Source organism: Oncorhynchus tshawytscha, linkage group LG06 (assembly GCF_018296145.1).
Source record: "Oncorhynchus tshawytscha isolate Ot180627B linkage group LG06, Otsh_v2.0, whole genome shotgun sequence".
Lineage (NCBI taxonomy): Eukaryota > Metazoa > Chordata > Actinopteri > Salmoniformes > Salmonidae > Oncorhynchus > Oncorhynchus tshawytscha.
Genome location: NC_056434.1, coordinates 69,094,799 through 69,118,659, shown reverse-complemented (window position 1 = coordinate 69,118,659; position 23,861 = coordinate 69,094,799). Strand labels below are relative to the sequence as shown.

General features: G+C 42.5%; 1 protein-coding gene across 2 annotated transcripts in view; it reads right to left on the bottom strand.

Moving 5' to 3' along the window:
- The window catches only part of kcnq5a (potassium voltage-gated channel, KQT-like subfamily, member 5a), a 111,721-nt gene extending 88,279 nt beyond the window's left edge, over nucleotides 1-23,442 (bottom strand). The window contains exon 1 of one of the 2 annotated variants that reach the window (XM_024424848.2): nucleotides 22,799-23,442. In XM_024424848.2, the coding sequence (XP_024280616.1) occupies nucleotides 22,799-23,136 (338 nt within the window). In that variant the 5' untranslated portion in view covers nucleotides 23,137-23,442. The remainder of the gene's footprint in view (nucleotides 1-22,798) is intronic. The other variant, XM_024424849.2, reaches the window with a different exon arrangement.
- Between the last annotated feature and the right edge of the window lie 419 nt (nucleotides 23,443-23,861).

Sequence of the window (23,861 nt, the reverse complement as noted above, 5' to 3'; positions counted from 1 at the left end):
CATGCTTTTTTTTTCTTTCACTTATTCCTCCTCTTTCCCTTCAAAGTGTAGGCATGAAGTCTATTAGCCCCCAGCCGGTAGCTAAGAGAAGGGTACGTGCAGACAGACACGTACCTTCCTCTCCTCTGTGCAGACATTTTGATCTCTTCCTTTAATTTAGTTTCAATTAGAAAGGGGATTATGTACCAGCTGCATTACAGCAAATGGAGGTGTTTTTGTTTGCTTTGTAGTATTAGCTGGGTTCCTTTTCCTAATTATGAAAAATAAAAGTGATTTATAATGGAAAAAAGTCCAAACACACACACACACACACACACACATATACATACACACACACACACACACACACACACACACACACACACACACACACACACACACACACACACACACACACACACACACATAGTGTCTCTGGCTGCCAGAGAAAGAGGTGTAAAAGGATAATAGTTTTACAGCCTGGCTACCACATGCTATATATTTTTTCATATTTGTTTTAATGCACACAAACACTTTGGCCATTGTTAGAGTCCCACGGAGCTAGGGGGAGATTGATAAATCCTTTTTATTTGAAGCCACACACAATGCCTCCCAGCACCACAGACAAAGGGACACAAACAGACACAATGGCACAAAGACAAACAGATAGATACACACTTAAAAACAGCTACAGACACACACACTCAAATATCTATATGTAAGCATTGAGGACATGACTTGCTGGATTACCATATTGATATTGATATAAGAGAACATCTGGGACATTCACTCCCTCCATCTCCACATGCTGTGGTAACGGTTATGGTGAGAAACGATTTACATAATTTTGCCATGTGAGTATAAAAGAAATAGAGAAATGTTAATGTGAATATAGCAATGCTACAATGCCACTCACCATATCAGAATGCTGCGGTACCACTGTACCAACCAAGTATTCTGCTAGCATACAGACAAATGTGATGACAAATGTCTAATAATTTGACACTGTAACTCACCTTGGGACTGAGCTTTATTACACACACACACACACACACACACACACACACACACACACACACACACACACACACACACACACACACACACACACACACACACACACACACACACACACACACACACACACACACACCAAGAAACTAGAGCTGGTCCCCATATGTTATAAGTGTATTCCAGCATCCTTCCAGTTGCAACACAACCAAGATATTAATTCAGAAATGTCAATAATAGCCACATTGCAAAACAAACAAAATTGCTTTCTGGGGTGGCATTGTGATAACAGCAGTGAAAATGTGAATAATGCTGATGATACATTAAGCAGAGATGAGAGAGAAATAGAGCACACACATGCACGCAATCACACGCACACACAGACATCATTAACATCCACTACTCCACAGCTCTCTACAGATTTCTCCTCTGTAGCTTTTTGGTGGCTACAGAGCAGCTTGTTATAGGTAATTGGAGAAGAATCTGTGGATGAGACATGTTGTCGTGGAGATGTGGATGTTTGCAGTAGCTGTACTATATGAGGGCCAGAAAACATCACATATGAACTCATATAACCTAACAGAGAGCGAGAGAGAGTGAGAAAGAGAGAGAGAGAGTGAGAAAGAGAGAGAGAGAGACCTGTAGATCTTATTGTGAAATGTTTACTTACACGCCCTTAACCAACAGCGCAGTTCAAGAAAGAGCTAAGAAAATATTTACCAAATAAACTAAAGTATAAATAATAATACAAATAATAAAAAGTAACACAATAAAATAACAATAACAAGGCTATATACAGGGGGTACCGGTACCACGTCAATGTGCGGGGGTACAGGTTAGATGAGGTAAGATCACACAGATGAGGGGGAGACATAGACACTGTATTCTCCCTATACTAATACTAATACTAATACAGTACATACGCTATCTCTGCATTTTTGTGCTGCCTCCAAGAAAAATGTAGACACAGATTTATGTCGTTACACAATTTCACAAAGGAACAAAAGATCAATAGTCCATTCACATAATGGCTGAACGGCCAGGGATCCTTATTCCCAGCCCAGAGTTTTGGACATGGGTGGTTATGCCCAGCCTGTGCCACCTTCGCAGAGGGCATTTGATTTGCAAATCGCCTCTTGTGGCTCAACTGCTTCAGTGCAGACAGGAGAATGGGATTGCGGGAGAGGAAGAAAGAGCAAGAGTGTGTGTATGAGAGAAAGGAGAGGTTATGGCAAGAGGAAAGAGGAGAGGAGGTGTCAGGAGTGTGAGGGTGTGAGAGAAGTGATGGTAGGAGAGAGAGGGGAGGAGAAGAGCAAGCACTCACACTGGAAATCCTCGAAAGCAGGTGTAAAAAAAGCAGGTCTCCCACTGTGCATAAATGACAGAGCAACAAGCTACAACAAGCCGCTACTAATACATCTTTATTAGAGACAGAGTGGGAGAAAGATGGGGAGTGTTGGAGATAGACAGAGAGAAATAAAGGGAAAAAGAGTGAGAGAAAGTCGCTGAAAGCCAACTCGCACTCACACACTCACTCACACCAACTGTGTGGGTATGTGCATCTCTCCGCATGCGTACATGTGTGTACTATGAGTGTTTGTGTAGTCAAGTATCATGGAATATAAATTCTATATAAATTGCTCATAAAATGATTCTCAATTTTCCAATAAAGCCAGTAACGATTGTAGGTTTTCCATCTCCTTCTAAGTGCCAGGGACAATAACTATTTTTCACAATCCCAGGCCCTGCCCAGACAAACATAAATTATCTCAGCCTACCCAAACCTCTGCACGGCTGCTTCCTCCCTTATACCATACTATCCAAACAGTGTAGCTAGACAAGTTCTGTGTGCAAATAAATGTGAGGGAGGGAGGGAGAGGGAGAGGGAGAGGGAGAGGGAGAGGGAGAGGGAGAGGGAGAGGGAGAGGGAGAGGGAGAGGGAGAGGGAGAGGGAGAGGGAGAGGGAGAGGGAGAGGGAGAGGGAGAGGGAGAGGGAGAGATAGAGAGAGAATTATACCGAAGAGGATGACGTCATCCTTGGATGAAGAGAGGTGAAACAAGTGTGAGATTTACACTCTGGATTCTTCATGGGGAACTCATATCATTCAGATTTGATATTTAGCAATCACACACACACGCACACTCAAACAAAAACCACACTTACTCTCTTTTACACACACACACACACACACACACACACACACACACACACACACACACACACACACACACACACACACACACACACACACACACACACACACACACACACACACACACACACATACACACACACACACACACACACACCAATACATCCCCCTAGTATTCCAAGGCATTTGATTTAATTTGACCTTTATTTAACTAGACAAGTCGGTTAAGAACAAATTCTTATTTTCAATGACGGCATCTGGCCTCCATCCGTAAAACTCACTCCATCCATGCTACTCCGTTAGGTTAAACCAAACACGTACACACACACAGCACCTTGTTATTCAAACACCCAGCTGTATAGTTGTGCCAGGCTCACTTGTCTGTTGGCTGGAGTCCTGGTAGCTTAGAGAAACAGACCCTCAGAGTGCATTAGGCTCCAGTCAATGGACTGGGCCCAAAGCCTGGACACACACACGTACACACAAACACTAATCTGCAAACACACAACCATCACAGACACAATGCACATACCAACAACAATAGACAGACACAATGACAGACAGACTGACAGGCGCTCTATCACACTCACTTTATATAGCACAATGAGCTTTTTATTTTGCATAATTTGAGTCACTGACTTCCGGTGAGGCCCTTGGTTACTAGTAGCTGTAAATAAAAAACAGATAGAAGCACCAGATGAAATTTAGGAGCACCAGATAGATAAAGCCTATATTGGGTCTATCTGAATTCCAGCTACTTTCGAAGCAGATGTTGTGCTCTAGAAACACACGTGTAACACTGCAAATGCATTCGTTTATTATAAAAGCTGTAATGTTGGTACAAACACCTGTCATTGAAATTACAAAGAAATTTGTGGAATATAGCGTTTCTACATTGTGTAAAAGCACTATTTTGCTTTTGTTCATTGCTTTCGTAATATCGTACATTGTCTCTATAGAAGCGTCAGGTTTGTGATGACAACATGCATTCATTGCTATGATCATTGATCTCCTGGAGAAGATATCCTTGTTCCATTCTTTCTGTGCCCCCAAATGTTTGGATATACTGGTAAAGTATATCCAGGAGTATACTACAAAGCAGAATCACTGAGTTAGCCAGTTAACTTTGATAAACAACTATACATAACTATTGATTTTCTGGTTCATTAGGAAAGTTATACTTAGATATTTGTTTTTGGTTGTTGAGTCAATTAGTCCATGCCCATTTCATGCTTATCTTCTTGAAAAATAAACCGTTTCAGAATATTCTGTGAAGTTAGCTAGCTAAGTCATTGATCTTGATTGTAGTATACCCGTCTGGTTGTTAACTAGCAAAGCACTGAGGTAACACGACTGTACAAAGTGTAAACAAATGGTTAACAACACGCAAGTAGTTTCAGAACGGCCCACGACATGGTTTATGAACGTAAAATGTCATCCCGGTAATATGGGCCGGATCTTTTGACATGGTTGGTCTAGAGTCAATCTGTTTTCACTGTAGTAATGGTGCAACCATGACGCTAACAAGCCTGTATTTGTTTGTTTCTCTAGGGCACTCGGAAACAACGGTACAGCGAACCCTTATCATTGCATCAATTATTATCTGGGAGATTTTTTTCATAGTTGCACAGTGCTCCCAAAATAAAATTCCTGGTCGCAGAGCAAAATATTTTGCTGCATTTGCGACCAAATTGGTGGCACTTTTACAGCCTTGGTCACGTGACAGCGTTCAAGTGTCTATCTATATGAACTCTGAACACAGGTCTGATACAGCAGCCTTGGGAAGAGTCCCTGGCAGGAATGGAATCCATGCAGGATTCACAGTTTCTGATGGCTCTGCCCATTGGGCACACACTGGTTGAATGTTAATTTCACGTCATTTCAATGAAATGACGTTGAACCAACGTGGAAAGACATTGAATTCACGTCTGTGCCAGTGGATAGTGACAAATGGAAAATAGATCGATTTCATTAAGCTACTAACACAAGTGCAAAGATTCTAAGACTTTATAAGAAACACTAATGTGTTGAAAATCCCAAATTGTTTGCATAGTCAACTTACACACAGCTCTGACACACACACTTACCCCACCAGACATGCCACCAGGGGTCTTTTCACAGTCCCCAAATCCAAAACAAAGCATACAGTATTATATAGAGCCATTATTGCATGGAACTCTGAGCTGTTCTTGTTTGTTAATGTTCTTTATTATGTCATGTTTTGTGTGGACCCCAGGCTGAGTAGCTGCTGCTTTTGCAACAGCTAATGGGGATCCTAATAAAATACCAAATACCAAATTCCAAAAGGACGGTTAGTGGCAGACAACCCACAACAAAGAGCCATCTTTAAACCTCAATAACGCAACATGCGCTCATGATTCAAGTTTGCTCTTGATTCACAGCAGCTTGAAAAAAAAGAGTGTGGACTGGGAAATGATTTAAATATTTAATTTAACCAAAAGTTTGCAAGACAAACAGGCAGAGTCCGTTAATGTGATTTCAATGCGTATTTCATCGAGACAGGACACATACAGAGGGAGGGAAGAATGTCTGGACGATCATCAGAGGCCGGCTCCCGCAGAGGAGGAGAGGAGCGAGGGATGATGTGGTGAGATGGAGGCTGAAATTCCATTTCACTTAACCTCAACAACTTTTCATCAAAGACTACGTATGCCTTGTTCACTTGTGCTGCCAACGAATCACTGATGAGCAAACCGTAGTAGTTGAGCAAGCCCCAATGACAAAGGCACAATATGCATCGCTGTGAGAAAGATAAAAGACATAGATGAGGAAAACGCCAACCTGACTACTGTCTCCCTCTTCTCCTCTTTCTGTCATATTTTTTTCTCCATACATCTTCCTCCCATAATACCTTTCTTCCCCTCACCCTCATAACTCCCTTACTTTCTCTCCTTCTCCCTCAATCTCTCTCTCTCTCTCTCTTTCTTTCTTTCTTTCTTTCTGTCTTCCACTCTTTTTTACTTTCCTTCCCCCTCTCCCTCCCTCTCTCTCTCTCCTCCTGCCTGTGTCAGGTTGGCTGGGGAGTAGCGGTGATACTCGGCAGGTACCTAACCACCCATTACACTCCCAGGCAGATTGCTAGACACATGGCAACAAGGTCCACCCTCCCCAGGCCAGGGCATGAGAGGTCACTTCCTGCTAGGCCAGGGGTCATGTCAGCAGGTCACCTGGAAGGGTTTTCTAGCAAACTATGAGACCAGCTTAGGAAGCAGATAAATGATCCTCAAAGGAGAGATGGGGGGAAAAAGAGAGATAGAGAGAGCGAGAGAGAGAGAGAGAGAGAGAGAGAGAGAGAGGGAGAGAGAGAGAGAGAGAGAAGACAGGGATGGATATATAAACTCAGCAAAAAAAGAAACGTCCCTTTTTCAGGACCCTGTCTTTCAAAGATAAATCGGAAAAATCCAAATAACTTCACAGATCTTCCTTGTAAAGAGTTTAAACACGGTTTCCCATGTTTGTTCAATGAACCATAAACAATTAATGAACATGCACCTGTGGAACTGTCGTTAAGACACTAACAGCTTACAGACGGTAGGCACTTAAGGTCACAGTTATGAAAACTTAGGACACTAAAGAGGCCTTTCTACTGACTCTGAAAAACACCAAAAGAAAGAAAGATGCCCAGGGTCCCTGCTCATCTGCGTGAATGTGCCTTAGGAATGCTGCAAGGAGGCATGAGGACTGCAGATGTGGCCAGGGCAATAAATTGCAATGTCCGGAGACAGGACGGATAGCTGATCATCCTCGCAGTGGCAGACCATGTGTAATAACACCTGCACAGGATTGGTACATCTGAACATCACACCTGCGGGACAGGTACAGGATGGCAACAACAACTGCCCGGGTTACACCAGGAACGCACAATCCCTCCATCAGTTCTCAGACTGTCCACAAAAGGCTAAGAGAGGCTGGACTGAGGGCTTGTAGGCCTGTAAGGCAGGTCCTCACCAGACATCACCAGTAACAACGTCGCCTATGGGCACAAACCCACTGTCGCTGGACCAGACAGGACTGGCAAAAAAGTGCTCTTCACTGACGAGTCGCGGTTTTGTCTCACCAGGGGAGATGGTCAGATTCGCGTTTATCGTTGAAAGAATGAGCGTTACACCGAGGCCTGTACTCTGGAGCATGATCGATTTGAAGGTGAAGGGTCTGTCATGGTCTGGGGCGGTGTGTCACAGCATCATCGGACTGACCTTGTTGTCATTGCAGGCACTCTCAACGCTGTGCGTTACAGGGAAGACATCCTCCTCCCTCATGTGGTACCATTTCTGCAGGCTCATCCTGACATGACCCTCCAGCATGACAATGCCACCAGCCATACTGCTTGTTCTGTGCATGATTTCCTGTAAAACAGGAATGTCAGTGTTCTGCCATGGCCAGCTAAGAGCCCAGATCACAATCCCATTGAGCACGTCTGGGACGTGTTGGATCGGAGGGTGAGGGCTAGGGCCATTCCCCCCAGAAATGTCTGGGAACTTGCAGGTGCCTTGGTGGAAGAGTGGGGTAACATCTTACAGCAAGAACTGGCAAATCTGGTGCAGTCCATGAGGAGGAGATGCACTGCAGTACTTAATGCAGCTGGTGGCCACACCAGATACTGACTGTTACTTTTGAACCCCCCTTTGTTCAGGGACACATTATTCCATTTATATTAGTCACATGTCTGTGGAACTTGTTCAGTTTATGTCTCAGTTGTTGAATCTTGTTATGTTCATACAAATATCTACACGTGTTAAGTTTGCTGAAAATACTCACAGTTGACAGTGAGAGGACGATTATTTTTTGCTGCGCTTTATATAAAAATAATCGTCCTCTCACTGTCAACTGTGAGTATTTTCCTCTCTCTCTCTCTCTCTCTCTATATATATATATAAATATATATATATATATAGAGAGAGAGAGAGGAATATGGAGAAACAAAGGGGAGAGGAAAAGTGAATAATGAAAGATAGAGAGATATACAGTATGTGGAGAGAGGGCGGGAGAATGAAAGAGAGGGGAGAGAGAAGATAGAGAGAAATTGAGAAACAAACAGAGAGAGAGAGTGGCCAGGGCAATGAATTTCTCATTTCCAGGACGAATCATCGATGCTAGCTGCCCATGGGCATAGTTTGGTTTTTTGGTATTTTATTAGAAACCCCATTAGCTGTTGTAAAAGCAGCAGCTACTGGTCCTGGGGTCCACACAAAACATGCCTGGACACTGTCAGCTATTTTATCACAGTGAAAAAGCACAGTACTTCACCCTAAGCCCTTGCCTGTCTGTCCCACTGTGAAGAAAATGTATTTGTGTTTGGAGAAAAGCATGTAAGTGTGGGGGAGGTGAGAGAGCCCTGCTTGGATCAGGAAGGCTGTCAGGAAAATATCAGGATGACTAACGCAGCAGCAAGGCACACAAACACACAGGCACACAAACTCCCCTGCCCTCAATTACAATCTCTTGAATCAGTAGAACTCCCTTATGCTGACATACAATCAGAGCGTTAGGCTGAGTGATGGGCTGAGGGCAGGGGGGTATTCCTGCATGGTGAGATCTGACAGAGTGATTGCTCCAGTGTTGCTGGGCAAGGGAGTCCTGGGTAGCTCAACCCCAACCGCGATGCATTTTGTGTGGGCAGAGAGCACTCAGAGTGGTCTGTCTCTATCAATCAGCTTCACAGTCGACTGGGGGAACTGGCATCTCTCTTGAGGGTTTAGTGTATGACTAATAGGCACACACACAGATCCACTAACACATTCTCAGCACAGTGATTTCAAGAACCTTTGTTTACACACACATTGCCACAGAAAACCATCCAGTCACACACTGAAACACACATGGGTGGATAGGGAGGCGTATAATGCGAACGTCAAAGGTTACGAATTAAAATCTCATCAAGGACAACTTTAGCATTTCATCAGATTAGCAACTGTCAACTACTTACTACTTTTTAGCATCTTTGCAACTACTTAGCATGTTAGCTAACCCTTCCCCTAACCCTAACCTTAACCCTTTTAACTAGCCCTTCCCCTAACCCTAACCTTAACCCTTTAACTTAACTTCTAAATGTAACCCTAACCTTAACCATTTAAGTTAAGTTCTAAACTTAACCCTAACTTTAACAATTTAACTTAACTTCTAAACTTAACCCTAACCATAACCATTTGACTTAACTTCTAAACTTAACCCTAACCTTAACCATTTGACTTAACTTCTAACCTTAACCCTTTAACTTAACTTCTAAACTTAACCTTAACCTTAACCCTAACCCTGACCCATTAAAGATCTTTTTCCATTCAATGGTTTATCCCATATGACTGTGGGCCACACTAGTTCATTTGGCAGACAAGATTTGCTTAGAATTCCGTGGCATTATTTTATAGTATGAAGAATGCAATTGAACAAAGTTGAGCTACCTAAGTATGGTTCCCAATCAGAGACAACGATAGACAGCTGTCCCTGATTGAGAACCATACCCGGCCAAAACAAAGAAATACAAAACCAAAGAAAAAGGAACATAGAATGCCCACTCAAATCGCACCCCGACCAAACCAAAATAGAGACATAAAAAGCTCTAAGGTCAGGGCGTGACAATAGGTCTATATATGTTTTGGTAAGGTCTGTATCAAAACTAAAGTGTCCAAATAATTTCTTACAATAAAGCACATGAATCCAGTTTACAACGGTTGTAGAGCCTAACTGGCATACCTACGTAGAGCGTGAGTTTCAAGTTTGGGGAAGATCATTTTCAACATTAAAATGCACCTTTATAATAAAGGCATTACATGCATAATCACATTTGTGGTCACTTTTGAGAATGATGTTTTCCTGCTCATGGAACATTCAAGGATTATAGCCTACTGCTGTGTGCGCATAAGACAGTAGTTTTGGAATTGTTAGTTAGATTACTTGTTGGTTATTACTGCATTGTCGGAACTAGAAGCACAAGCATTTCGCTACACTCGCATTAACATCACGTGTATGTGACAAATAAAATTTGATTTTGATTTTTGATTTTTGAAAATAGAAATTATACTTTCTTCAAATGATTTGAGGGTGTGAACACATGCAGCTATTCCGTGTTGAGCGGCTAACAAAGAAACAGGTCCTCCTATATGCTTCATTTAGAGTTATCTATATAACTTTAGTTGTGATACAAATGTTAGGCTATGTGTTTTGATTTTTAATACATTCTAAGGCTGCATGATAAGACTATTGAGGATTTGAAAAAAGTTGCATGAAAGGCATGAGCTCTGCTTTGTTTTTAGCGCAGGCTTTTTCACACTTCATTGGTCACAATTTGACAAGCACTGTATAATGCCTCGAATTGCCTGGCTGCATCCCCTTTGTGTGGCCGTAATGCCCCTTTTAGAAATCCATGTATTTTGCGGCCAGTGGCCGTTGAGCCCTTGGGCTGAATATAATAATTATAATTCCCTTCTCCAAGCTGCGTGCCAAAGCACCTCTCACTCACATGGCTCTCCATCACATGATTGGGTCTTTCTCACAGGCTACAAGTGAAGACAGACACATGGAGGACGCAACTGCGCGCGTCCTTATCCAATTCCGAGGTGCATTTTGAAGATATTGAAAGAACTGTCCACATTTACTTTTGATCAGCCAACAACATGAATAGGCCTACTGAACAGCAAAAGCACTAGCCTATTTCAATCTACTATCCCCCATAGTATAAAAGTCAGTGGTGGGCCGTCAGGGCCAGCAAGGCCTTCTCTGCTGGCCTAAACATCATCAGAATATAATTTAAAAATATATATATTTTCCCACAAATATTTATTAAATTATTCCCCAGAGTAAGAGTTATACTCTTCAGTGTTACACAGGAGCCAGCTAGCAGGCGTAGTGCGTGCACGTCTTTTGATTGGATTACCAATATTGAGAGGCAAGTCCTATGGGCAGGTCTATGCAGAACTTCAGAACTAGGAAACTGAATTTGATAAACGAATTAATTCGCGTACTACTAAGCTGTTTTTTCAACCCACAATGGCGGAAGGAGGAGAAGATATCGATTTGGTCGAGGATATAATTATAACGCCATTCTCAAGACTAACTTTTCAAGAAAAGTTAGACATTGTAAGGAGAGGTCGCCCGACGCCGACGCTACAAAGCCTGTCAAAGGGAAAGGGTTTGTTCGCCACTTTCAAAGTTCCAACTATGAGCGCTATCAATGGCTCACAGGTTCCGAGAAGCACTGCAAACTGTACTGCTGGGAATGCCTATTATTTGCAAGTGATCAATTTGGTGTTTGGAGCCACACTGGCTTTGCAAACTTGAGTTGTCTAACCAAGGCAGCAACGAGACACCAAAGTACGGCTGGGCACTTACAAGCAATGGTGCTTTTGAAAACTTTTGGAGACACCCGAGTGGATCTACAGCTCAACGAACAAGCGCGCAGGGCAATGGAGCTGCACAATGAAAAGGTGAAGAAAAATAGGAAAATATTGAAAAGACTCATTGATTGTGTTATGTTTTGGGGTAAACAGGAAGTGTATTTTTTTGGGACTTAAAGCTCAAAGTTTGTGGACCAGAAATGGATAGAAGAAGAATATTAATGTAACTCTGTTGCACTCGACTATGTTCTTGCCCATTAGTTGAACTGTACTGTATTGTACTCTGCACTGTACCCTGCAATTCTCTGAATAAAAATGTCCATTTCAAGGTGCCTGGTTATACTGCGTTTCTGTCTAAATGTATAATGTCTAGAGCCATGGCATCACAATGATGGTAATAAGAGGTGGATTAATTCGGGTAGGACTGTGTAGGACCTCACTGAAGGCCCAGGCCCCAGGCCCACGGCACGCCACTGATAAAAGTTGAACTATTCTATTCTGTGTGAGAAATAAATAATACAAACAATCTGGGACAGTTGTGGGATGCAATAGATCTCAAATGAATACAACCACTAGCATCAAAAAACCTGTTTTAAGCAATGGGCCTGACGCAACCGATGAGAACGTTTAGCTTAAAATGTTGATCAACTATTAGGCTATTTCTTCACATTATAGGGCAGCAATGCGCACACAGCAGTAGGCTATAATCCTTGAATGTTCCATGAGCAGGAAAACATCATTCTCAAAAGTGACCACAAATGTGATTATGCATGTAATGCCTTTATTATAAAGGTGCATTTTAATGTTGAAAATGATCTTCCCCAAACTTGAAACTCACGCTCTACGTAGGTATGCCAGTTAGGCTCTACAACCGTTGTAAACTGGATTCATGTGCTTTATTGTAAGAAATTATTTGGACACTTTAGTTTTGATACAGACCTTACCAAAACATATATAGACCTATTGTCACGCCCTGACCTTAGAGCTTTTTATGTCTCTATTTTGGTTTGGTCGGGGTGCGATTTGAGTGGGCATTCTATGTTCCTTTTTCTTTGGTTTTGTATTTCTTTGTTTTGGCCGGGTATGGTTCTCAATCAGGGACAACTGTCTATCGTTGTCTCTGATTGGGAACCATACTTAGGTAGCTTTTTCCCATAGGGAATTTGTAGGTAGTTAATTTCGGTTTAGTGTTTTGCACCTTTCAGGACTGTTTCGGTGATTCCCTTTGTTATTTTGTTATTAGTGTTCAGTTTTAATAAAGTAAGCATGAACACTTACCACGCTGCGCTTTGGTCCGATGATTCCTCATCTTCCGACGACGAATACCGTTACACCTATGGGCTAGGCTGCATGATGTGTGAGACTATGAGACTATGAAAAAGTCGCAAAAAAATGTATGCGCTGTTTGCCTTAAAGTGGGGATAATTCACAAGTGATAATATATCATTCACAAGTGATAGGCTAATATTGTTACCCTATGACACTATTCTTGATTTAATGATATGAGATGTGTCAAGGGAGAAGGGGTGCTTTCATAGGCGTGTGGGTCTCTGTGGATGCATGCATTAGGGTTGGTGTATAAGGAGATAACCATCTCTCTCTTCCTCACAGGCACCAGGCTCTCTCCCCTTCCTTCTCTACCATCTACCTCTCTGTCTTTCTGGGCGCAGATGAAAGAAAAAGCTCAGCGGGGATGTGGCGACTGGGTTGTGTCACAGAGCCTAGTGAAGGATCAAACAGTGTCTCGTTCATCTAATGCCTCTCTGTCCATTCATAATCTCACTGGAATACACAGTGACACACTGTTGATGTGCCTCTTCCTCTCTCTGTCCATTCATAATCTCACTGGAATACACAGTGACACACTGTTGATGTGCCTCTTCCTCTCTCTGTCCATTAATAATCTCACTGGAATACACAGTGACACGCTGTTGATGTGCCTCTTCCTCTCTCTCTCTCTCTCTCTCTCTCTCTCTCTCTCTCTCTCTCTCTCTCATCCTCCCTCCCTTTCTCCCTCCCTTTCTCCCTCCCTTTCTCCCTCCCTTTCTCCCTCCCTCCCTCCCTCCCTCCCCCTCCCTCCCTCCCCCTCCCTCCCTCCCTCCCTCCCTCCCTCCCTCCCCCTCCCTCCCTCCCTCCCCCTCTCTCTCTCTCTCTCTCTCTCTCTCTCTCTCTCTCATATCCTTTCTCCCTCCCTCCCTCCCCTCCCTCTCTCTCTCTCTCTCTCTCTCTCTCTCATCCTTTCTCCTCCCTCCCTCCCTCCCTCCCTCCCTCCCTTCCTCCCTCTCTCTCTCTCTCTCATCCTTTCTCCCTCCCTCCCTCCCTCCCTCCCCCTCCCTCCCTCCCTCCCTCCCTCCCTCGCTATCACTACATTACAACCACTAGCATCAAAGCCAATAAAGTAGATAATAGTAAAAATAAAGAAAACCCTGGAATAAGTAGGTGTGTCCAAAACATTTGACTGGTACTGTAATTCAAAGGGCTTTTGGGAAACAAATGTTTACATTGCAAAAGCAAGTTAAATAGATAATAAACAAAAGTGAAATAAACAATCAAAATGAACAGTAAGCATTACTCTCACAAAAGCCTCAAAGGAATAGAGACATGTAAAATGTCCTATTATGGCTATGTACAGTGTTAAAACCTATCTGTCTGAATTATTTTGCCTACTTTGTTCATAGGGTACCTGCCAACACATAATGTGCCTCTTAAAAGTGAAACAAAACACTGGGTGTTTTATGTGTATGTGGGTTGTGTTTAGTTGACTGTGAGGCAGTCAACAGTGACACAAAATGGTGTAAAAATCTAACTGAGTTACAGTGTAAATAAGGTTAGTTCTAAAGTAATGTTAATGCAGCTAATGTCAGAGTACCACCCAGATGAGTTGATGTGTTACCTGTCAATGCACTGCAGAGTCTCTTGAATCAATTGTGCTGACGCACTTAGCTAAGCATCTGAGCAACACAATCCAGTTATCATTTCTGCGTAAGCATCCCGTTTACACATACACAAACATTTACTAAGTACAAACTGGCTCTTCATCACAATCACACACACACAAACACACACATTAAGTCTGTGGAAACTTACTTTGGTTCCTAGGCTAGCACATGATGCAAATTGGTGGTTCTGTCCCGGCTCTGAAAATCTGATTACCCAAACACACAGCAGTACATTTTTGGATCGTAATGCCATTATTGATTCAATAATGGAGCACTATTCGGCAAGTGTAGGGCCTGGTATTTATCAGATTCATGCTAGAGTGGTCGGATCGAAACGCAGATATCAACGACTCAGGGAAATCCACACAGGCTTAGTGAGGGGAGAGTGGGGTTGGGGGGACTAAGGCTTATAGAAGTTGATAGAAGAAGTTGCTAATAGAATCGGATCTAAGGTCAGTTTTATGATGCAGAAGGTACAGTTGAAGTCAGAAGTTTACATACACCTTAGCCAAATAGATTTAAACACAGTTTATCACAATTCCTGACATTTAATCCAAGTAAAAATTCCCTGTCTTAGGTCAGGTAGGCTCACCACTATATTTTAAGAATGTGAAATGTCAGAATAATAGTAGAGAGAATTATTTATTTCAGGTTTTATTTCTTTCATCACATTCCCAGTGGGTCAGAAGTTTACATACACTCAATTAGTGTTTGGTGGCATTGCCTTTCAATTGTTTAACTTGGGTCAAACTTTTCGGGTAGCCTTCCACAAGCTTCCCACAATAAGTTGGGTGTATTTGGGCCCATTCCTCCTGGCAGAGCTTGTATAACTGAGTCAGGTTTGTGGGCCTCCTTGCTCGCACACGCTTTTTCAGTTCTGCCCACAAATGTTCTATGGGATTGAGGTCAGAGCTTTGTGATGGCCACTCCAATACCTTGACTTTGTTGTCCTTAAGCCATTTTGCCACAACTTTGGAAGTACGCTTGGGGTCATTGTCCATTTGGAAGACCCATTTGCGACCAAGATTTAACTTCCTGACTGATGTATTGAGATGTTGCTTCAAAATATCCACATAATATTCCTACCTCATGATGCTATCTATTTTGTGAAGTGCACCAGTCCCTCCTGCAGCAAAGCACCCCCACAACATAATGCTGCCACCCCTGAGCTTCACGGTTGGGATGGTGTTCTTCGGCTTGCAAGCCTCCCCCTTTTTCCTCCAAACATAACGATGGTCATTATGGCCAAACAGTTCTATTTTTGTTTCATCAGACCAGAGGACATTTTTCCAAAAAGTACGATCTTTGTCCCCATGTGCAGTTGCAAACCGTAGTCTGGATTTTTTTATGGGGGTTTTGGAGCAGTGGCTTATTCCTTGCTGAGCGGCCTTTCAGGTTATGTCGATATAGGACTCGTTTTACTGTGGATGTAGATACTTTTGTACCTGTTTCCTCCAGCATCTTCACAAGGTCCTTTGCTATTGTTCTGGGATTGATTTGCACTTTTCGCACCAAAGTACATTCATCTCTAGGAGACCGAATGCGTCTCCTTCCTACGTGGTCCCATGGTGTTTATACTTGCGTACTATTGTTTGTTCAGATGAATGTGGTACCTTCTTCAGGCCTTTGGAAATTGCTCCCAAGGATGAACCAGACTTGTGGAGGTCTACAATTATTTTTCTGAGGTCTTGGCTGATTTCTTTTGATTTTCCCATGTTGTCAAGCAAAGAGGCACTAAGTTTGAAGGTAGGTCTTGAAATACATCCACAGGTACACCTCCAATTGACTCAAATGATGTCAATGAGCCTTTCAGAAGCTTCTAAAACCATGACATCATTTTCTGTAATTTTCCAAGCTGTTCAAAGGCACAGTCAACTTAGTGTATGTAAACTTCTGACCCACTGGAACTGTGATACAGTGAATTATAAGTGAAATAATCTGTCTGAAAACAATTGTTGGAAAAATGACTTGTGTCATGCACAAAGTGGATGTCCTAACCGACTTGCCAAAACTATAGTTTGTTAACAAAAAATGTGTGGAGTGGTTGAAAAATGAGTTTTAATGACTCCAACCTAAGTGTATGTAAACTTCCGACTTCAACTGTATATCTATAGGCAACTTGTTTCCAGAGTAAGTTAAGCACTCACAAGCTCATCACATACTGTATCTACAGGACCAGACCCAGCCAGCCTCCTACCTGTTCCCTCATCGCTCTCTCTCTTTCTCTGTAAGACATACCTACAAGGATCACACACCAGTAATCCTGAGCTAAGTTCATTGGAGACATTCAAAGGGAGAGAAGTGGTCAGCCCACACACACACACACACACACACACACACACACACACACACACACATACAGTCCCCAGTTTCACATATATATCAATACACACAGGCATAGGCAGCTTCCCATACACACACCTACGCAGAGAGTAAAATGACCTCCCACACATACACAAACAGAAGGGATTTATAAAATAACACACAAAAAAACATCTGTGCCTGAGCTCAGGTTGGATATCACTGCAGCACTTTGATAAATGTAAAAATAGCAGCGGAGACATTTCTTTTACATGTGCATTTAGATATATTTATCTAGACTATAATGGGAAAATGTGCTTTCGGGGGTTAAATCCTTCCGAGAGATGTTCCGGTGTGTGTGTGTGTATGTGTGTGTGTGTGTGTGTGTGTGTGTGTGTGTGTGTGTGTGTGTGTGTGTGTGTGTGTGTGTGTGTGTGTGTGTGTGTGTGTGTGTGTGTGTGTGTGTGTGTGTGTGTGGTCTTTAACCTACAGCGCAGCACTAACTGAATGAGCTCACTCGGGGGCAAAATAAAAACATCCGCTGGAGTTAGCACACCACTGTGACTTATTGAAATGACCAATGAAAAATCCATTCGCTTTGAAGGGAGCCACCGGACTGAACCTCAATGGAATTAAAGCACATGCATTTATATAACTTGATCTCAAAGTGGCAATAAAAATAAACACAGAGTCTATTCTTCTCTACTGTGGTCTCTCATCAACTACAAAGCAAATGATCTGAGGACAAAGTGTTTTATTTGCGATATTTGAAGTCATTACAATTGGGTACTCTTATTACTTAAAATAGTACCTTATTATTCGTTGTGAAACCAGACACTTGTCTACTGTCTATTTTCCCCAACCTCAAGGACAAGACACTATCATGAGAGGAAGGAAGCAGCACAGGGCCCCTAGAGTTAAATTAGTGTTAAGTGCCTTCTATTAGGGGAAAACAGCAGTAGAAAACACTTGATATTCTGCATCAGCAACCCTACAGTTTTTAGTTCATATCCCACAAGATCTGGGATTCAAACCTGAAACCCCCTGAGACCAGGGTCTGACTCTAACCTCAAACCTCAACCATTATCCATCCATCATTCCTCTGGGAGTTCATGGCCTCTTAGCTGGTTTTAGTGTGTACTAGCTTTTACCAGTGCTGCAATTCAGACACTAGCCCAGCGCATTTTTTCAGCTCTTTACACTTTTGAAATGACTTGATTGACTTGAGTCTTTATTGTTAAAGCCAAAAGCTATAATAACCTCAACCTCACACAGTCAATAAGAGAAAGAGGCATAGAACTAAATTAGACGGGGAGTTTATTGCGCTAGCAACAAGACTGCGGATTTACAATAAAAAAACATTAAGTGAGTGTTTTGGGCATTTTCCTGCTATAGAATAGATTCACTATGTGCATGTCATGACCATGATTGATTATTTACATTATTCATATTGTGTGCTGTGTTTTGGATTACTTCTTATTTACTTATTTGAGTGATTTCCTTTACTCTGAATCGGTTAACCCCTTTACAGTGTTTGTCTCATTGTGTGAATGAGTGTGTAAATTAGGAACCTGAGCCTATTTGATTCTCAGACATACGGGCTCCTGAGTGGCACAGCGGTCTAAGGCACTGCATCTCAGTGCTTGAGATGTCACTACAGGCACCCTGGTTCAAATCCAGGCTGTATTACAACCGGCTGTGATTGCGCAGGATTGTTTGGGTTTGGCCGGTGTGGGCCGTCATTTGTCCTTAACTGACTTCCCTAGTTAAATAAAGGTTACAAAAATATGCAGTTTGTAGGTGAAAACTATTTCTAAGATGCATCCTTTTAGTTTTTCAGAACTCACTTCACTTGCGCAAAGGAGGGAGGCTTGTGGTGCTAGCACATGTGTACATCAAATACAACGTTGGAACACCAATTAAGAAGTCCTAATAATTCTAAAGATTTCTCAGAAAACTAGGTGCTTTAATCTGTATATGCTTACAGTACTTCGATTATGATTTTACTCAGATTAAGATAAACAAAGTGAGGTGTTTACATGACTAATGCCATACACAGCCTACTTCCATAATCACTTGAACATCGAATTATTATTGTGCATGTAAAAGTACTCAATGTTTTGCAGATTGAAGCCAGAAGAGGACAGGTGCCGCAGGTCAGCCACACCACTACTGCCGCTACGTCTAGGGAGAGGGGAATGGGATGAGTGTGACCCTGCTCGGAAACAGCGTGTGAGTGCTTACCAATGGTTTCCAGTATGATGATGTTTCTGATTAAGCTTTCTCCCCTGCTCTCCAGACGTGTCCTGTCTAGATGACACTGCCGAGGATAGGACATGGTCGGGAACCCAGGAACGCTAACGCCAAGATTACGAATTTGCCATTACAACAATGGACTTCAGTGTGCGTGTGATGTGAGTGTGTACGTGCCTGTCTTTGTCTTTGTGTTATTGTAACCCCCTTTTAAAAAGGAGAAAATAATATTAAAGAATCGTAAACTGACTCTCTACCTCCTGCCTGTGTCTGTGTTATTGGGATCCTAAAGAACCTTCGTTTTTGACGCAAGCATGACACAACAATTTCCGTAAAAACAAACAAATGGATGGCTATGTGTTTGTATGTGTTCAGTAAGTATTTGCACTTATTATATGTATGGTCCATCTCTTGTGGTGCATTGTGGATCTGCGTTGTAGTCAGGGTAGCTACAGATTGTACACCAGATAATGTGATTGAGCGAAAGATAGCTGGTGTCCATTACTGGGTGTTACAGGGAAGCCCCATACAAACTGGAGCATTAGATTTTTTTAACTAACCTGTTCTTGGCAATACTTTATTTGTTCTCGATTCAGTAAAAAAAAGTATCTTACAAATGTATTTTTCCAGTTGCAGGTGGTTCTACAAAAAAACAGCAAACACTCAAAGATATTAAATCCAGGTGTTGCATCGAGTGAGATATGCCTCTTGCATATGTATAGATCTTTGTTTTGGTCGCACTGTGGCCGTGGACTCGTTTTCTGAGAAATACTAGATGTTCCCTGCAAAGATGGCGTGGAACCTCCTTGTGCAATACAAAACATGGGGCTTTCCTGTAACGTCCAGTAATGGACACCAAAAATCTTTGGTTTTATCACATTATCTGGCGTACAATCTGTTGCTATGGTTAGGGAAGATGTAAGGACTTAACCCCGGTGACCCTGCTGTCCCGCATGAACAAATAAAACTTCATCATCCTGCTTCACAGCCCATCTGTGTCCGCCATCTTACCCAACCTGACAGCTCAATTTCCTACTTCACACTCCACACCATGGCCATTGGGTAAGATGGCGGACACAGATGGGCTGTGAAGCAGGATGATGAAGTTTTATTTGTAGTCTTAAGAGACTGTTAAAACTTCTACTAATACATGATTCAGCAAAAAATGTGTGTTAGTAGACTGTTTAACTTCTATTAATACAAATGTCAGCACAAATGTGTGTTTTTTGTTTCACTAGGCAAGGCAGTTAAGAACAAATTGTTATTTACAATGACAGCCTAAGAACAGTGCCTTGTTCAGGGGCAGAAAGACAGATTTTTACCTTGTCAGCTCGGGGATTCGATCTTGCAACGTTTCGGTTACAAGTCCAACGCTCTAACCACTAGGCTACCTGCCGCCCCGTGTGTGTGTGCGCGCGCACGCATGTGTGTGTGTGTGTGCGCGCGCGTGTGTGTGCGCGCACGCGTGTGTGCGTGCGTATGTGTGTGTCACAGCAAGACATCAGACCAGCTTAATTTAGTTCTCTCTAAATGTCATCTTAAATCATTGAAAGCATATATGTGCATTTATGTGGGTGCAATGTATTTTAGTGTTTCGCATCCCATGATGAGAAATTTGATCTCTAACTTTGACTGAAGGAGTCAGATAACAGAAAGTAGAACACTCTATACAATAGTTCACCTGACACAAGACTGAATCCAAACATTACACTGTTGATTTGATGTGCATTTTACATTTACTGTAGTTTTCGCCATATTTGTTGATAACAAAATCTGAAAATACTCTGGATACATTCAGTAACATGATTGGACTACTCCTGGAAAATGTGGGGTAAGTGCAGCATGAGAAAAACTAACTGGTGTCTCCAAGTGGACACACACCTCTCCAAAGTCTGCACAGTTTCAATGCACTTTCATAACTAGAAGGTACTTCAGCTCTCCTAGCTGTGCTGTTGAGGAACTAGAGCAAGCACACTTGTAGTTGTTAAGCTTGCAACACAACCCTGTGTCCCTGCCATCACACAATTACTGTTGTTGTTTATGCAATCCAAAAAAAGGTCCATTATATATCGCAGTGTGGGTCAGGAGGGCATGATTTGAAAGCTTGTTCTATTACCAATATGACTAGCCAAGTTATAAAGTACGATCTTACAGCGTTAGTCTTTCACAAGGCAATTCAGAGAAACAGACCGTCATTTTGGTGCACATAGAGAGGGGTCGTGAGTGCATTCAGGTGCGTTTGAAGAGACACATTTTCTTCACAATTAATAACATACATAGAGTCATTCTGTTCAGAACAACCCAGGGTATGACGACTTGTCGTCTTGTAAATGTACATCAAACACAGTGATCGTAGACGTTGACACTGTATATGGACCCACGGGTGTTTGGCTTGCTTGTATGACATCAGAGCGGTATTTATTATAATCCTCATCTTTCAAAACACATTGAGTCATCTTAATTTACAGCATTTCCCTCACTCAGACAACAAAACAAGTGCTAAAGTTGCCCAATTACCCGGAGGGATGGGGGCAACTTCTTGTCTAGCAATAGCAAGTTGCTCAAGTTCAGAACGGCTGTCAGTCAAAACCCATACAGCGCTGTGAAGCACAGAGCCAGAGTTCGGACATCATGTATAACATGTTACTGTACAGCCACTACGTTCCAACGTAGGTGCTTATTATAGTGCCCAAATATGCCATTTTCAACCCCAAAAGGGGTTATATATAGAACGTTTAGGGGTGCGGTGTATGAAGCAAGCAATAGAAACCTTTTTGGTTCTATCCAGAGACTTATTTTCTACAACAGCAGCATCCAGCTGTTAAAATGAAACAATTCAGAAAAGGCACTTGGACACACACACACAAACACACACATCAATATTATTTATAGGGTGCATATTGTTCATTGTGGATTTTTTTGGTAAAGATTCTTTAAAGAACCATGCTTATAAGGGTCTAAATGGAACATTAATTGTGCTATAAAGAGCCTTTTCCTACAGTTCTATAAAGAACCATTAAAAAAAGGTTCTATATAGCCCCAACAAAGTGTTCCGCAATGGTTACAACCCTTTTTGGGGCTATATAAAACCCTTGTTATGGTTCTTTATATAATCTTTATGGAGAATGGATCTATAAAGAACCTTTCTAACTCTTAAATGTTATTTGTAGAACTATACAGGCGGTTTTTATTTAAGTTTAATAGACATATTATATTGTTTTATGAACGTGTTTATTAACAAGTTGAAGTTGAATCAGGTGTGTTAACTCTGGAATGACAGGGGGTCCCCGAGGAGAGCATTGGGAACTACTGACTCAGTCAAACTTTCTCAATTGACACAAGGCCATATGTGAGTCTGTCACAAGACACCATCACTGTCCCTAGTCATATATAACATGTAATATAGCATTATACAACAGATTAGATCAACTGGGATGACACTCTCACACATGCTTGCACAAAAAGAGCTGTGAACAAACCACGCCCCAAAATATTACATATGAGCTGCTGCCCCTAAATTTTAATTATCACTTAAAGTGGGCTTTTTTTTATTGAGCGTAAAGAACCAGTGAGGAGCTCAACGTGTCAGTATGGTTCCACATAGAACCATCACCCTTCCCTTGAGAAAGCCACTTTTTTTGTGTACACTTACTTCACTTGCACAAAACCTCTAATCATTGTCTTTCCCCCTCTGTAGCTCTGTGCGCTAGAAGAATTCCCAGCAACAGGTGACTGATGAAATAGCCTACCATTAAATTACTGTTTAAATCTGTTTACACGAGGTCTACATGATAACAGGTCGTATACTCACACGAAGGCGTGGTAGATGAACGCCCATGCCCTGGGTCTCTCCAGTACATTATAGAGGTAATTCTGGAGACGACGGTAGTGCGCGTTTCTGCGCCCGCTCTGCGCGCTGTAGATGAGCGGCTTCCCGAGCAAACTCAACCGGGCGCCCTTTCTCCTCTCCGCGCCCCCTGCACCTGCCGCGCCTGGCGAAAGCATCCCGTCTCCGACTCGAACAGCGTTGTTCATCATCCTCCGTCCAGACTCCACATCTTTCAACCTATAGTTCTGAGCCCGACGCCCTGGAGAGGTTTTCATCCAGAGCCCAGAATTGGCTTCATCGCCACTGTGGTTGCGGGGCATGGCATCACCAACACCGGCTGGGGATGTGCAGTAACCACGGGGACGTGCACATAGAGTATAAAAGAGTTTGCACAAAGAGGTCTCTTGGAAAAGCAAACTAAGGTGTAGGAAAGAAAACCATACTGCTATATTGATGAATTAATGTAAATAACTATAATTAACACTAGGCTATTTTATGCTGTCATCTACTGGGGTTCGGTGCGGTAAGTAGAATTCTGGTGTTTGGAGACTTCTGTGCTCACGGCGCTTTGGGCATCTGCGTGAGGCGCGGGAAGAGCGGGGTTATGAAGGAGTGTCAACGTCTCCTGGACAGATATTTGGCGAGGGGAGGGAATCACCCGACACTCACTCACTCATCCTTCCTCCCACCCTCCCTCTCTTTCTCTTTCTCTCCCCTCTTTCTCTATTTCACTGACTTCGTAATATCCACGCGGCTCAGGATTTGCACAGACAGACAACCAGCTCGATGTTTCTGAACCCGGTTCAAGCTTGCCTTCCAAAGTGGCGCTTAGTTTGGCTCTTCAGTGCGCGCGTCTTCAATCACAGCACAGCAGTTGTGTAGAATATTGATTCACTCGGAAACCAAGTATGTGGAATTAGAGAACAGCAACAAGCCCATGGCTACCGGGGAATTGATGTGAGGCTTCATCATAGCAGGGGACAGGCACGTGTGGTGCTGAGGGAAACCTTATCAGAATGAGTTAATAATCTGTTTTCTGAAATGC